The following is a 15,981-nucleotide window of genomic DNA, read 5'->3' on the forward strand; positions in this document are numbered from 1 at the left end:
AGTTTAAGTCTGCAGCAGCAGAAGTCATAACCCCCTTTTTTTTCCCCAGGTGTTCTGTCCCGGGTAGTTAGGGCTTTATGTGTTTCCACTGTGCTGCTGCCTTTTTTTTTTTCTTCAGGGCTGCCCTGCCCACAAGGAGGCAGCCTAGTCACTCTCAGCCTTCAGAGGCTTCACTGGGCTGCTGTGGGCTCTGCCCAGCTGCCATATGAACTTTCCTGCAGTCCTGTTTATATGGGTGTAGTTAGAACTGCCTTGGCAACAGTGGCCCGCCTCTGTAATGATGGACTCTCTCTGTAATGGCGGGTTGCCTTGGCAACGGCAGGTTGCCTCGGCAACCGCAGGCCGCCTCTGGAATGGCGGACTGCCTCCGTAGTGGTGGAGTGCCTCAGTTATGGCAGACGCCCCTCCCCCACAGAGCTGGACCGTCCCAGGTTCAGCTGTGCTTGCTGTGAAAGTCTCAACCCAGAGCGTTTCCAATTGCTGTTTTTTTGTTTTTGTTTTTGTGGGGGTGTGACCAGCCGGGCCTGATCACCTGGCTCCCTGCCTCAGAGCCTTTTGTTTTTTAGTTGAATCGTCGGCTCTCTTGCAGGTGTCCTGGTCGCCTGTTGAATAGGCGCCGGGATCTGTGTGATTTCCCGTGCGGCGACCCACTGCACTGGCCGAAACCGCGGCTCTGAGATTCGTGGTGCTTTTTTGCCCGGGAATCTCCTGGCCTAGCTCCCTGTTTCAGCTCCCCTTGCTGGCTAAGTGGGGACACAGTCCCGTTTACTGTGCACTGGGAACCACTGTGCCGGGGCACAGGCAAAACAGTCGTGCCGGCCAAAACAGCCGCCCTGGCGACCCGTGGGGCTCCTCCGCCTGGGAATCTCCTGGTCTGTGGGCAATAAAAATCCATCTGGAAATGCAGCGTCCACTCACCCTCTGCGCTTTCCCTCGGACCTGCAATCCTGAGCTGCTCCTAAACAACCATCTTGGATCTTCCCTCCATTTTGAAGCTTTTGTTTGTTAATTCCACTATCTTGGTCACCTGTGAGTTTGATTTTATTTTTGTTTTTTAAAAATTTGTCCCTATATCTTCACATACCATGAAATTTTTTACTAGATGCCAAATACTGCTGTTAAAAACAGAAACATTGGAATCATTGGTGGAAGCTCCAGATGATCTCATTGAGCAGAGAAGATTAATCCTTTTCTCTGATGGCATGTAGACTGCAGGGCAGTCACTTGAATCAGTATGTGCTGAGCTTGGTCAGAGCCTGTGCCATATTCATTTCAATCCTGTTATTTATTTAAATAACAAAGTTTTTACTTCCTTGATGACAGTTAACTTGTTAAGGTAAAAGGTAATATGAAACAAGGAATATTTCCTCTGTAACTTCTATCTCCTTGGTACACACTGCTAGCTCCTGCAGTGTGCAACTTAATAAATGTTAATCTGTTTATCTCCTTATTAGGTCATAAGCACTTTGAGAACAGGAACCATGCTTGTCTGTTTTCATCAGTAGGATTTGCAGCAACTAGCACAATTCCACACCCTTAGCAGAAACTCAATTTATACAAGATATTTTGTATTCTGTATAATATAGCACAAAGTGAACCTATCTGTCATTTTTTAGTAAACTCTAAAGAGATTAGTTCTCTTAAATCTTTTCTATATCATCTAGTTTTGACCATTTCATATAAAAAGAATATACTATTACAGGAACAAGTGTCATTCAAGGATGTATGTGTGGACTTCACTCAGGAAGAGTGGTATCTGCTGGACCCTGCTCAGAAGATACTATACAGAGATGTGATCCTGGAAAATTATAGCAATCTTGTCTCAGTAGGTAAGGATTTTTTTTCCCCACATGGCTATCAATAGCATGCATTTATTAGTTGCTGAAGCATATGAATGCCCTGTAGTTTTCTGATTTAAAGCTTGAGATTGAAAGCTCTGAGATGACTAATTCCATTTGGCCACCATAAATGTGCTCTTCCCTCCTCAGGGATTGATTCATTTGTGCACCTTCTTTGAGCAGCTGGTGAAGTTTTGCTTTTCTTCTCCATCGTTTATTCAGAGTCCCTGAAGCCAAGCTCCAGTCCTGTGTTACTTTCTCTTAACAGGGTATTGCATTACTAAGCCAGAAGTGATCTTTAAGATCGAGCAAGGAGAAGAGCCCTGGATATTAGAGAAAGGATTCCCAAGCCAGTGCCACCCAGGTGAGTTAGTGAGTTGAAGGCAGATGAAAGCCAGAGGAAACTAGAACTTAGGTAATTGTTTTAGGATTTGTTGCCTTTGGAATATTTTTCATAAGTCTGTTTTTAGCTCCACTTGGCCCACATCCCTGTTACTTTAATCATGCCTCCATATGTTATTCTCATTCATAAATCCTTTTCATTTTTTGACATTTTAGAGTATTTTACTTATAATCCAAACCCAGCTGGCTTCATTTTAGATACGTTTTGTCGGTTAGTTTGTCTTTATCTTTTAAAATTGTTTGTTTTCCTCCTGTTGTCTTGGACACCTTTTGTTAGCTGACAGGTGTTCATGCAATCCTTCCATATATTCATTTAACAATACATGATGAGTGCTAACTATGTCCATTATGTTTTAGGTAGTTAACAGAATAATGGCCCTGGTATCATAAAGTGTGGATTACAATAAAGGACAAAAAATGTATTTGTGTGTGTGTGTGTGTGTGTGTGTGTCTGTGTCTGTGTGTGTGTGTACATGTCTGTGTGTATATATATATTTGTGTATGTGTATATATAGGCACACACACACTGAGTTGGGTCATGCTAAGTGCTATGAAGAGAATTCACATGGGAAAGGAGGATGAAGAATGACAGTATATTCTATTTGGTAAGTAGGTTAAAGAGAACCTTTTTAAGGAGGTCCCACATTAGAGATGAGGCTTTAATAATATGAAAGTACGAGCTATGTGGATTCAGAGTAGTCCAGGCAGAGAGAACATCAGATACCAAACCTCTTAGACAGGTGTGTTCTTAGAATGTTTAAACAGTGTCAGTAATTCAAGAAGGAGATGTTAAGAAGAAAAAAATAAGTGTCAGGGAAACCAACTGTAGCTGGAAGCTAGCAGGCATGGTGGAGACTGGTAGGAGATAATGTCATGAGAAGTAACATGAGCCATGGTAGATATGTTAATTTTACTTTTGGTGCTGTGAGAAACTATGTTTTGAATAAATGTGAATCAGCTTAAGTCATCAGATCTGATTTACAGTTTAAAAGGATCTCTCTGACATCTATGCAGTGAATATACTGTGGTGGGTGGTTGTGGGTGGCATGAGTAGGGACGGGGTACCATTATGTGCTTCAGAGGAGAGAAGATAGTGGATGAGACTGTGTTGGAGGTGCCAGAGGTACTGAGAATTGATAGGTTTGTACAAATATCTTGAAGATAGAGCCAAGAGCATTTGCTGTCAGATTGGATGTGAGATAAAGGGGAATCAAGCATGACCCCAATAATTTGTCTCAAGCAACTAGATAAATTAGGATATCATTTACTGACACAGATAAAATTCGGAGACATATAAGGGAGTTATCACAGATTTAATTTTGAACATGAGAAGTTGGAGATAACTGTTAGAATCAAGTCCGTTTTTGACTAGGAGGTTGATCATGTGTAAGTACATGGTTGAGGCTAGAACTAGAAGTATACATTTGAAAGGCATCAACTTTAGATGATGTTAAAAGAATGAGGTGAATGAGATCTTCAAGAGCAGAGGTGAACAGACTTTTTTTTGTAAATTACCAGATAGTAAATGTTTTAGGCTTAGCAGGCCACTTATGTTTGTGGTTTATAGCTGCTCCTCCTCATCTTCTTTCTTTTCCTTATTCTTCTTTCTCCTCTTGCTCTTTTTCCCTCCTCTCTTTTCCTCTCCCCTCCTTTCTGATGCCTTATCCAGCATTTTACCTTTAAAAACTTAAAAATCTTCTTAGGTCAAGGGCCATTGCCTTGTAGTTATATGCCAACTCCTTTTCTAGAGTGTGATTATATGTAGGTGAGAGTTGTCCTGGGACAATAATGCTTTTAGTAAGTATTAAATTCACCTCTTCGAGAATATTGTAGAATAACAATCTGAGCTACACAAAAACCAGAGAGCCTGGTTTCCTATAGTCAAATAGGGTTCATTCTGCCATCCTACTGCTGTCTTGAATGGCAACCATGGCATCACTATACTAAACCTGTCAATACCTCTTACTGGTCTCTTTGTTCCTATTGTTATTTTTCATTTAAAACTATCTTCTACATACCTTTATATTCTCACTTTTCATTGATATCACTTCAAAGCAAAACTATGTCTGTCTTGTCTCATTCTTGACTCAGTCTAATTGCTAGTTGTCTAATTCCTTTCTTTCTTTTTTTTGAGACAGAGTCTTGCTCTGTTGCCTAGGCAGGAGTGCAGTGGTGTGATCTCAGCTCACTGCAGCCTCTGCCTCCCAGGTTTAAGGGATTCTCCTGCCTTAGCCTCCTGTGTAGCTGGAACTACAGGCGCACACCACCACATTCAGCTAATTTTTGTATTTTTAGTAGAGACGGGGTTTTACCATGTTGGCCGGGATGGTCTTGATCTCCTGACCTCGTGATCCACCTGCCTCAGCCTCTTAAAGTGCTGGAATTACAGGCATGAGTCATTGCGCCTGGCCTTCTTCTTCTTCTTCTTTTTTTTGACATGGAGTTTTACTCTTGTTGCCCAGGCTGGAGTGCAATGGTGTGATCTTGGCTCACCACAACCTCCACCTCCTGGGTTCAAGTGATTCTCCTGCCTCAGCCTCCCAAGTAGCTGGGATTACAGGCACGTGGTATCACACCCAGCTAGTTTCATATTGTTTTTAGTAGAGATGGGGTTTCACCACGTTGGTCAGGCAGGTCTTGAACTCCTGACCTCAGGTGATCCACCCACTTCCACCTCCCAAAGTGCTGGGATTATAGGTGTGAGCCACTGTGCCTGGCCTTGTCTAATTTCTAATTCCTAATTGGTTATTTTCTTTTTTTTTTTTAGCCTAAAGCATTCAATTTATCTTCCTTTAGCTTAACAAAGTAACCTAAAGTTGCTGCTTATTAATAAATTAAATTACCCTTTCTTTTATTTGTTTTTTTAAATTGTAAACCCTTGTCTCAAGAGCTGACTTTGAATAGATGGCAGCAAGGGAGTTACTCTGTAAATTTCAGTTTCAATGACTGTAATAGGATAGTCCTTTCCTACCTGTCTTAAATTTCCTTGTTTGTGCTCCCTAAGATTTATGTCAAATCCCACCCTATTCTGTATCTTAAATTTTATTTAGAAGTGTTTTCTCATTTGTCTAAAAACTTCCAGTCTTGTTTGCTTGGCCTTTTTTCAGGTAATTCATACTGTGTTTGTAAAGTGCTTAGACATTGAATAATAATGGCTTGTTATTATTTGACTTGTTTCTAAGTTAGAACTTAATTTTTTGCTGAAACTTAAATAGCCCAGATTTTATGACATTAACTCACCAGTGGCTATATGCCAAAAACTCAGACCTCTTCATATGGCTTAGGGTTGCTTAGGATTTCTTTCTCTATTGAGATTTTTGTTCTCCAAAAGAGAAGGACCTCTCTTACTAATTTGGATATTTTGATAATTACTTTGTTAATTATCTATGTAGCTAGATTTAGGAGAGGTCATTCATTTCCATACATTCTGAAAGTATTCTTTGATACTGTTGCTAAGTACACATTCCCATATTTTGTCCTCGTGTATGATCACTGATCAGATTCAGTGCATGTTGCTTTATAAGAATAATGTATAGTTTACTCAGTGGGGGCAGAGGAAACAAGACTATAGTAACACCTACCAAGATCTGGACTCTGGTCACAATAGAGGGTATGACATTGAGCAAGGGATTTACTTTATGTTACAATGAATTATATAGACAGTAATTTCTAAAGAATGGGACAAATGAAGCCTTAAAATGGTAGAGATGTTATAGAGATTTTTGCTTTCATTATTTTATTATTAGTAGTAGTAGTAGTGCACTTTTTTTTTTAAGTTAAAGTAGCAGTTCACTGAAGGATATCCAGGATCTAAGGAGAAATAAAGATAGAATGTTTCTAGTTGAGTCAAGGTTGTTGGGGATGAGCAATTTCTGAGAGTCTAATCTCTAGCCAAACTGCACAAAAATATTTTTAATGGATTTGCATGATTTTGAGAAGATGAGGGTGTAAACCATGCTCTACAACTGCTGAACCTAATTCTTATGTTTGTCACTACCACTTACTCTATTTCCTTTTAAAAAAAAAACTCCCTTCAACTCATTCTGTGTATTTCCTGCCCTTTGAAAGAACAGCTCTCAGAATATCTGAGAGAGACTGTTTATAAATAAACAGGAGACTGTTTATCATGTCTTAAGTTTATTTCACCTTCCCTAGCTTGCTTTTCCTACAGCATTTAAAAGATTATTCCTTGTCAATAAAACTTAAAGAAAACACTAGATCTTGGGCTATATAGGACTATTCTTTTAAACCCAAGGAAGTTGTTGTTTTCAGAATGTTAATTTTCTTGTTGATTCAAAGATAGAAAGAACCATGTACTCTGGTGGGAACTCTGCCCCAATAAACAGTGTGTGAGTAGATTAGGACCAAACTCTATGTTTTGTTTCCACCAAACCTAATTCATCCTCTGAAACCCCTTGTCTGTTCATCTTCACCATCACTTTACCCAGTGTTCATTGTCTCTGTTGGGTTTACCTCATTTTCTCCGAGTTTTTCTATTTTGGAATCAGCCACTCTAGTTCCCTGTGCTGTGAATTTTATTTCTCTTTTTCTTTTCAGTTTTGAAGGTTATATTTATAAAATATTAAATGTTATTGCCAGTTTCCTCTCCCTGTTTCCATGGAAGCATGTTAATGTTTTCCACCTAAACCTTCTTGAAGGGTAAAGAAAATATACACTGGAATTCAGTTCACACTAGGAAACTGAACCTAAAACAAAAGAATTGACTGTATGATAGGGCATTTGTGTAAAATTTCAATTCCATCAGAAATGTTTTAAGGTTCATAAGATGTGGTTATTTTTCTCATTTATAGAAAGGAAATGGAAAGTTGATGACGTGTTAGAGGGCAGCCAGGATAATGAAGATGACCATTTTTGGGAGCTTCTATGCCACAACAACAAAACAGTAAGTGCAGAAAGTGGAGATAAAGAAAGGAAAACTTTCAATTTGGGCACAGACCCTGTTTCTTTAAGAAATTATCCCTATAAAATATGTGACTCATGTGAAATGAGTTTGAAAAATATTTCAGGCTTAATTATTAATAAAAATAACTGTTCCAGAAAGAAGCCTGATGAGTTTAATGTATGTGAGAAATTGCTCCTTGATATTAGGCATGATAAAATTCCTTTTGGAGAGAAATCTTATAAATATGATCAAAAACGGAATGCCATTAATTATCACCAGGATCTCAGTCAGCCAATTTTTGACCAACCATTTGAGTATAATAAAAATGGACAAGGCTTCCATGATGAGGCAGCATTTTTAACAAATAAGAGATCTCAGATAGGAGAGACAGTCTGTAAATATAATGAATGTGGAAGAACATTCATTGAAAGTTTAAAGCTCAATGTATCTCAAAGAACTCATTTGGAAATGGAGCCATATGGATGCAGTATTTGTGGGAAGTCCTTCTGTGTGGATTTAAGATTTGAACATCAGAGAGCTCTTACGAAGGACAATCCTTATGAATATAATGAATATGGGGAAATCTTCTGTGACAACTCAGCTTTCATTATCCATCAGGGAGCATACACAAGAAAGATTCTCCGGGAATATAAAGCGAGTGACAAAATGTGGGAAAAGTCAACTCTCTTAAAACATCAGATAGTACACATGGGGGGAAAGTCTTATAATTACAATGAAAATGGGAGTAATTTCAGCAAGAAGTCACATCTTACTCAGCTTCGGAGAGCTCACACAGGAGAAAAAACCTTTGAATGTGGTGAATGTGGGAAAACCTTCTGGGAGAAGTCAAACCTTACTCAACATCAGAGAACCCATACAGGAGAGAAGCCCTATGAATGTACTGAATGTGGGAAAGCCTTTTGCCAGAAACCACACTTGACCAACCATCAGCGAACACATACAGGAGAAAAACCCTATGAATGTAAGCAGTGTGGAAAAACATTCTGTGTGAAGTCAAACCTCACTGAACATCAGAGAACACACACAGGGGAGAAGCCCTATGAATGTAATGCATGTGGGAAATCCTTCTGCCACAGATCAGCCCTCACTGTCCATCAGAGAACACACACAGGGGAGAAACCCTTTATATGTAATGAATGTGGAAAATCCTTCTGTGTGAAATCAAACCTCATTGTACATCAAAGAACTCACACAGGGGAGAAACCCTATAAGTGTAATGAATGTGGAAAAACCTTCTGTGAAAAATCAGCTCTCACTAAACATCAGAGGACTCACACAGGGGAGAAGCCGTATGAGTGCAATGCATGTGGGAAGACCTTTAGTCAGAGGTCAGTGCTCACCAAACATCAGAGAATTCACACGAGGGTGAAAGCTCTTTCAACATCCTGAATGTTAGAAGCCTTCATACACCTGTGAAATTTGTTACACAGTTTCAAAACAGGAGATTAGAGAAAGCCAAAGAATGCCAGAACTTGTAGAAAATGACTTCTTGTTTGAATATGTGAAAGCTTTCAAGAAAAACTGAAACTTTTCATTGGAAAATTTGTACTGAGGGGAATCCTATTCATCTAAGTAATACGGTAAAAATCTTTATCTAGAATTTGTGTTGTTTAGTGTTACATTCCAGATGTGATACCAAAATTTTATTGTAAATATAATGGGCAATATTCATTTATACCCATATTCACAGTAGAATCTGAAGCTTATAAAAGTTGAATGTCAGCAGCATTAAACATGTATGTGAACAGTCCCTGATGTTTGTAGACCTTACGTGAGTATGCTAATGTAATAAATTTGAGTATGCTTGAATTGTATATTGGAGTTCAACATGATTGTGAGGAGGAAATACGTACCCTTAATTGAGTAACTACTATGGTATATGCTAATATTTTCTACACTAAATACCACTGGTGTCTTTATAGGTTGATATATATATGTGTATGTTTGTGTGTATATATGTGTGTATATGAAAATATATTTCTGCACACATACTTAAATATAGTGATGTGCTAGTATAACCTCATACTGACTTAAAAGTGCTGCTGATTGTTAAATTTTAAGGAATTTTGTGAGCCAGTTATTAAAATCAGTCATTATTTAAAATATGTAAACTTACAGTTAAATTGAAAACAAAGGTAATAAATACTCAGCATTCATCACTTCCTAATTATTTGGCTACATTTCACTATTACCTTGGTTGTTTTACTTACATTATTTAATCTGCATGATGAAAATACCATATAATTATGTGCACTGCACATCCATCTCTTCCCAACTCCACATTCAGTGCTGTCTTGTTGGTAGCTTGGACTCAGTGGGAGTATTTACACCATGGAAATTGACATACTATAAATCAGGGTTTAATTTTCTCAGAGAACCTGCTGTCATTACAGCACATCACTGTGGATATATGAAAACATATTTGGCAATACAAACTGCATACCCCCTTTTCTATTTCCTGATGTAAATAAATGGCTATGGCCATTTATAGCTGAACTGCGTCTTCAAGAAAGAAGCCAAAAATATTTTTCTGAGGTTTTTAACTACCTCTGAATCCGTCCTACTCTAAATACTACCAGAGTCTCTTTGTAGGTTGGCTGGTATATGTTTTTAGTGAAATATTATTTCTTTTCGTTTTTTGAGACGGAGTCTCGCTTTGTCACCAGGCTGGAGTGCAGTGACCCGACCTTGGCTAACTGCAACCTCTGCCTCCTGGGTTCAAGTGATTCTCCTGCCTCAGCCTCCTGAGTAGCTGGGACTACCGGTGTGTGCCACCACACCCAGCTAATTTTTGTATTTTTAGTAGAGATGGGGTTTCACCATGTTGGCCAGGATGGTCTCAATCTCTTGACCTCGTGATCCACCTGCCTCGGCCTCCCAAAGTGCTGGGAGTGAGCCACTGCACCCGGCCCAGTGAAATATTATTTCACAAAGAACTGTATCACATACCTTTCCTCTGACTGTTTCCTGGCTTATATACATGAATATGGTCATTATTGAACTATCACTTCAGTAAGGAAGTTAAACAGTAGTTTTCTGACATTTTTCAGCTACCTCTGGGTCATTCTGTAATGTAAATGCTGTCAATAATAATGGTTTTTAGCTAAATTATGCAAAGGTTAACATCAGTTATAAACAGTAATACTGCACTCCTCAAATAAAAAGTGGCGGTATGTAATGAAAGTCCCTTTTCATACCCTTGGTACTTCATTGTGTATCTGTTTAGGCATGGTCTATATAACACCAGTTCTGCATATTAGTATTGTAGAGTGTCTCTGCCTCCTTTGTCCTGTTGTTTCCTTTGCCCCCTTGGAACACATTGGTCAGCAATTCTAAAAGACTGCCCACACGATGGCCATTCCTTACTTCATCCTTGCTGAGCTAAATTTTCTATTTTTGTGCATCCTTCTCCCAGATGACTTAGGTGGTAAGTCTAGATTAGTCAAAGCTAATCATGGAAATTTCATTTCAATGATTTTGTTGGGGTGAACTTGGGAGCAAAGATGTTTGGAGAGTATTCTATAGTACTTCTGGGAAAGATCTCCTTGATAAAACATTGTCGTGACATGAGAAGGGACTGTTCCTCTTCTGCTGGGCTTTTTTCATGTCTGTACATGGTATTGGCTTATTGTTTGTGTCTCTGAAGAAGGGCAGTAGCCTGAAGATAACAGTGCACAAAGTGGGAAAAGCAGGCTCAGAGGTGACATGCTCTCTTGTGAAGCTGCTCTGCTCTCTTACCTGCTGTCTACTGAGACTTCATATAACCTGTAATAACTGTTTTTATTTGGTCTTAGGGCTGTCTCATATTTAGAGTTGAAGGCATTCCAGCTGACACAGAGGAATATTTTTCTAAGTGTTAATGTTCTATACAGTAATTAGGGGGAAGAATTATTTCTTTTGACAAGTTAATGTAAAGATGGCTGTTTGTATCAGCCATGGTTCTTTCTGGTGGAAAACAGAATTCTCCAACTAAAAATATTTTAATGGCAGACTGATTACAGTGGTATGGGCCAGAAACAAGGGACATTGAAACACCCAGAGACTTGTATCAGCAGGAAGTCATTGCCATTCTGAGGCTTGAAGGGGCAAGGTTGGAAACACTGTTACCAGAGCCCAGTAAGAACTGCTGTCATGGAGGAGGCCCTACCTTGTAAGAGACATCATTACTACCAGAATTGTTGTGCCAAATTGCTGGTGCCTCTCTTTGGAGAAACCAACTAGATACATCTGCAGAAGAGCACAGGTGGACATAGAGAAGGGTGGAGAGAGAATCTGGGAAGAGAAATGGAGAATAAGCAGTACAGTGTTTTTCATTTTTGTGAATTCCTATGTAGAAGGCTCAGTGTTAGAAATAAAGTTACTCTACTAGTTGAAAGTTAAGTGTTTTGGTTTGTCCTGCTTTCCTATTGGTGTAAGTAAACTCCCTTTGGAACCACACAGGTATGTCTCCTTCAACATGTATGAAGCAGATATATTAAATCACATTATTCATACTTCTCTGTGGTGTTCCTTATTATATGTGTTGTAAGGTATTCTTCCAAATAAATAGCCAGTTGTCCCTGCACTGTTTGATTAATTCACCCTTTCCCATGTTGATTTGATACATTTTTATTAGGTACTTAAATATGTGTTGTGACTATTGCTTTCATCTGCTCAATGCAGCTTTTCTACATTCTTTTAGTAATAGAACTGGTCATTGTGATCATACGGTGGCATTTACCCCAATCCTGGCTTCACAGAATACTGTGTCTTCATGGCCTCCACATTTGTATTGATCCAGAAATGATCATTTGTTACAAAATAGACCAGTGACAACCCATCTTAGAATATTTTTATTGGGAGGTCACCATAGACTGGATGCCTTGTTTTCTTACTGCTGCCAGCAGTCATATTCAGAAAGTACATTTGCTCTATAATCTATTGAAAGTCAGTCCTCAACACAAAAATGAAAAAAGAAAAAAAAAGAAGTTCTATAAAGGAAATTATCTGGGCTGGGTGTGATGGCTCATCCCTGTTAATCCCAGCATTTTGGGATGCCTTGATGGGCAGATCAGGTAAGGTCAGAAGTTCAAGACCAACCTGGCCAATGTGGTGAAACACCATGTCTACTAAAAATACAAAAAAAGGAGAAACATTAGCCAGACGTGGTAGCTGGTAACTGTAGTCCTAGCTACTTGGGAGGCTGAGGCATGAGATTCCCTTGAACCTGGGATGTGTAGGTTACAGTGAGGTGAGATTGCAGTACTGCACTCTAGCCTGGACAACAGAGTGAGACTCCATCTCAAATAAATAAATGAATGAATGGATGAATGAATGAAAAAAAAAGGAAAAGGAAAAGGAGATGACTGTGATAAACACCATAAAGAAAAATCAAAGTAGGAAAAGTTGTCAGAGATATATATGGTTTGATTTTAGATAGGATGGAGAGGAAAAGACCTCACTGAGCAGGCTACATTGAGAGGAGTGATGTGGATAAAATCTCGAAGAAGAGTGTGTGTTCATATGTGTATATCTTACACATGCATGTAAACCAAAAACTTTATGAATAGATTGTTTCATAAGACACTTACCCTAATTACCTGTAATGTACTTTGATATTTTCTCTTGTACTGCATTCTATTAAAATAAATACTTTTTCCCATACACTACACTGATCTCACAGCCAACAAGTAGTTTACCCTCTAGTGCACTCATGTTTAAACCAGGACGAGAATTGCTCGGTCATAGATGTGTGATTTCTGAAATGACTAATCACTGCTAGTTCCTGGAAATAGTTTTCTGATAAACTCTGAAGGGCCTGTTTTTGGAGTTGGGCCTATTTTCTGTCTTGAACTCACCCTCCCCTGGTCTAGTGGGCCCTGTCACTTCACACCCAACTTGTATTTAGCAGGGAAATGTGGAACCATTGCTTCTGGGAGGATTCAGCCCATGGGTATACTTGGTGCCTTCAACCCCTACTCCTGTTTGCTGCTGGCAACCAGGGACTGTGGCTGTGACTGCCCTGGATTCTTTCCTCATATCTCTCTTTTTCTGAGGAAGACTTACCTATTCCTATTCCGATTTTTCCACTAATTCTTCCTCTGTTGCCCAGTGACTTGACACTGCACACTCAACCTCCTCCCTTTTATCTGAGGAACTCCAACTCCCTCTTCCTAACCTACCACTCTTCTCAGATTTTGCATTCCCAGGCATCCCTTTCAGACAACAAAGAACCAATGTCTTCTCTTAGACAGTACTTGTAAAGAACAAGGTCTCAGATACTTTGGGAGGTGAGAACTGGTGATTAATATGAAGCTATTCCTAGCTTTGCACAGTGGCAGTATTGTAGCCAATGAGGTTTATCTGAGGCATGATTATTGCTAATTGAAAACTTTTCCAATACCCCTCCGTGACAGCTTGAAATATAGTCAGCATTGGCAATTTTTGGCAGTCTCTACAGGGACTGAATATATTTAAAAAAAAAATATGAAGCTATCCCATGTTTGGAGTCCATACTTCCGTATGGCCAATACTCTCTGGAATTGTTTTCCTTATCTACAAAAATGGGGGTAGTTATCCTCTCTACAAGAGTGGGTCTTAGCCCTAAGCTTGCTTTCAGTAACAGCCAAAAATTCTCACTTTACCAATCACCTAAAAGAAGCCCAAGACCTCCGAAAAGAAGAGAACAGTCAGAATTTCTTCAACTCAGACCCCTAGCAAAGGCTTGCCCTATTCTTGTGGATCTCTGATAACATCCCTTAAAACAGAAAAGGAAGTTGGAGAAGCTTGGCAGCCATGACTGGTGCCCATGACATGGTAGACTTTCTTAGCTTTCTTAGGCCTGGATGCCCCTATGCTGATGTCCACACTAGCTGCACTTACTGGGAGAATATTCTTTGGAATTTGACAGATGAGTTCTCTTCAAACCCCCAGCCCGCCACATATTGGTTCACTTCTTAAAGTAACTTGGTTTTCAGTTCACTCTATGCCTTTTCCATGCATTGTAACTAATACATATGTGCCTGTAGATAATTTGTAATATACTGGAGTCTTATGGGCATTTGAGTTTTACAAATCAGAAATATGGTTAGAATATTAATAAAGTGCTAGATGTATTACATGCCAAAGCATAAAATAATCCATTTCCAAATCATTTTTTGTTTCCTGGAATTAGATCTAGGCACGGCCAGAGGGTTGTAAATTGTATTTTTAATTGCTTCTAAAGAGAAATAAATAGTAGGAAATTAACTGTGGATGAATTGATACTACTATTACACATGGCTTTTAGCTTTCTTAGATGATTTGGTGATTTGTACAGATATTGTTACGTTATTACTCTTAAAAGTAGTTTAAAGTTCCTATAAAAATGTTACCTAAGTTTTCAAACTGGTAATGTTAATGATAGTGATAAAAAACATACCTGAACATCAGTTAACTTTAGAAGAGGAGTTAGATGCTATCAAAGGCTTTGAAAAGCTTTATGAAACAACATGGAGTTAGTTTAGTAGGTAATGATGAGGAAATAATACTCAGAAAACAGACATTAAAATCACTGACATGACTTTACCACAAAAGTCATAGGGTTATGCTCTCTAAAAATGTGTTTTTCCACTTATTTACATGAGAAAATTAGTGGGGAAAATAATACTTTCTGTTACCTGTGTGTAGTGATAGTTTTGTCTGGAGCTTTTGATTTATTTTGACCTCTTGTCTTTCGGTGTCCTTTTAGGATACACACACAAACACTCTTACACAATGGAAGTATTTTATTTATATATATATATATATATATATATATATATATATATATATATATGGTGAACTCATTTACAGTATACAATTAACAGTTTTCCATGTTAGTTTTTCTACCCTTACCTGATCATTTTTAACAACTACTTAGAATTTCTTTGATGGATGAACAATATTTTATCCGCACCCTCTTAGTGCGGATACCCTCCCAAAGTGCTGGGATTACAAGCGTGAGCTACCATGCCTGGCCCAGAAATATATGTATTTTTAAGTTTTCAAGTTACTTCAAACTTTCAAGTAATATTTTGCCTTTGTAATTGGCATGTAATCTTAAGATTATAAAATGTTCATTATAATTTTAAATGCTTTAGTGGTTTAAATTTTATATTTCCAGCGGACGTGTTGGCTCACGTCTGTAATCCCAGCACTTTGGGAGGCCGAGGCAGATGGATCACAAGGTCAAGAGATCAAGATCATCCTGGCCAACATGGTGAAACCTTGTCTCTACTAAAAATACAGAAATTAGCCTGTGGTCCCAGCTACTCGAGAGGCTGAGATGGAAGAATTGCTTGAACCCAGAAGGCGGAGGTTGCAGTGCGTGGAGATTGCACCACTGCACTCCAGCCTGGCAACAGAGCAAGACTCCATCTCAAAAAAAAAAAAATTATATTACCATGTGAAGTGTATTTATTATAATATGTGAGGTAAACACTTAACACTTACCATGTTATCTACAGTGAGGCTGAAATTTAGACATTCCTGGATAAACAAAAGCTGAGGTAGGCTGGGCATGTTGGCTCACGCTTGTAATCCCAGCACTTTGGGAGGCTGAGGCGGGTGGATCATGAGGTCAGGAGTTCAAGGCCAGCCTGGCCAACACAGTGAAACCCCGTCTCTACTAAATACAAAAATGAGCTGGGTGTGGTGGCGGGCTCCTTTAATCCCAGCTACTTGGGAGGCTATGGCAGGAGAATTGCTTGAACCCAGGAGGCGGAGTTCGCAGTGAGCCAAGATTGTGCCCACTGCACTCCAGCCTAGGCAACAAGAGCAAAACTCGGTCAAAAAAGCTGAGGGAGTTTGATAGCACTA

At 39.1% G+C, this 15,981-nt stretch overlaps 1 protein-coding gene and 1 non-coding gene across 3 annotated transcripts in view; both read left to right on the plus strand.

Moving 5' to 3' along the window:
- Positions 1-11,544, plus strand: part of ZNF248 (zinc finger protein 248) — a 40,716-nt gene extending 29,172 nt beyond the window's left edge. For both annotated transcript variants that reach the window (XM_012435626.2, XM_012435627.2), the window contains 3 exons: positions 1,703-1,829; positions 2,107-2,202; positions 7,052-11,544. In XM_012435626.2, coding sequence (XP_012291049.1) covers positions 1,703-1,829; positions 2,107-2,202; positions 7,052-8,553 — 1,725 coding nt within the window. In that variant the 3' untranslated portion in view covers positions 8,554-11,544. The remainder of the gene's footprint in view (positions 1-1,702; positions 1,830-2,106; positions 2,203-7,051) is intronic.
- A 1,922-nt stretch (positions 11,545-13,466) lies between these two features.
- LOC135269177 (U4 spliceosomal RNA) lies at positions 13,467-13,606 on the plus strand. Its single transcript, XR_010337471.1, has one exon. It is a non-coding gene; the product is annotated as a U4 spliceosomal RNA (small nuclear RNA).
- Positions 13,607-15,981: the final 2,375 nt, after the last annotated feature.

This window comes from Aotus nancymaae, unplaced genomic scaffold (assembly GCF_030222135.1).
Source record: "Aotus nancymaae isolate 86718 unplaced genomic scaffold, 86718_ANA_hifiasm-v0.15.2.pri h1tg000049l, whole genome shotgun sequence".
In the NCBI taxonomy this organism is placed as follows: domain Eukaryota; kingdom Metazoa; phylum Chordata; class Mammalia; order Primates; family Aotidae; genus Aotus; species Aotus nancymaae.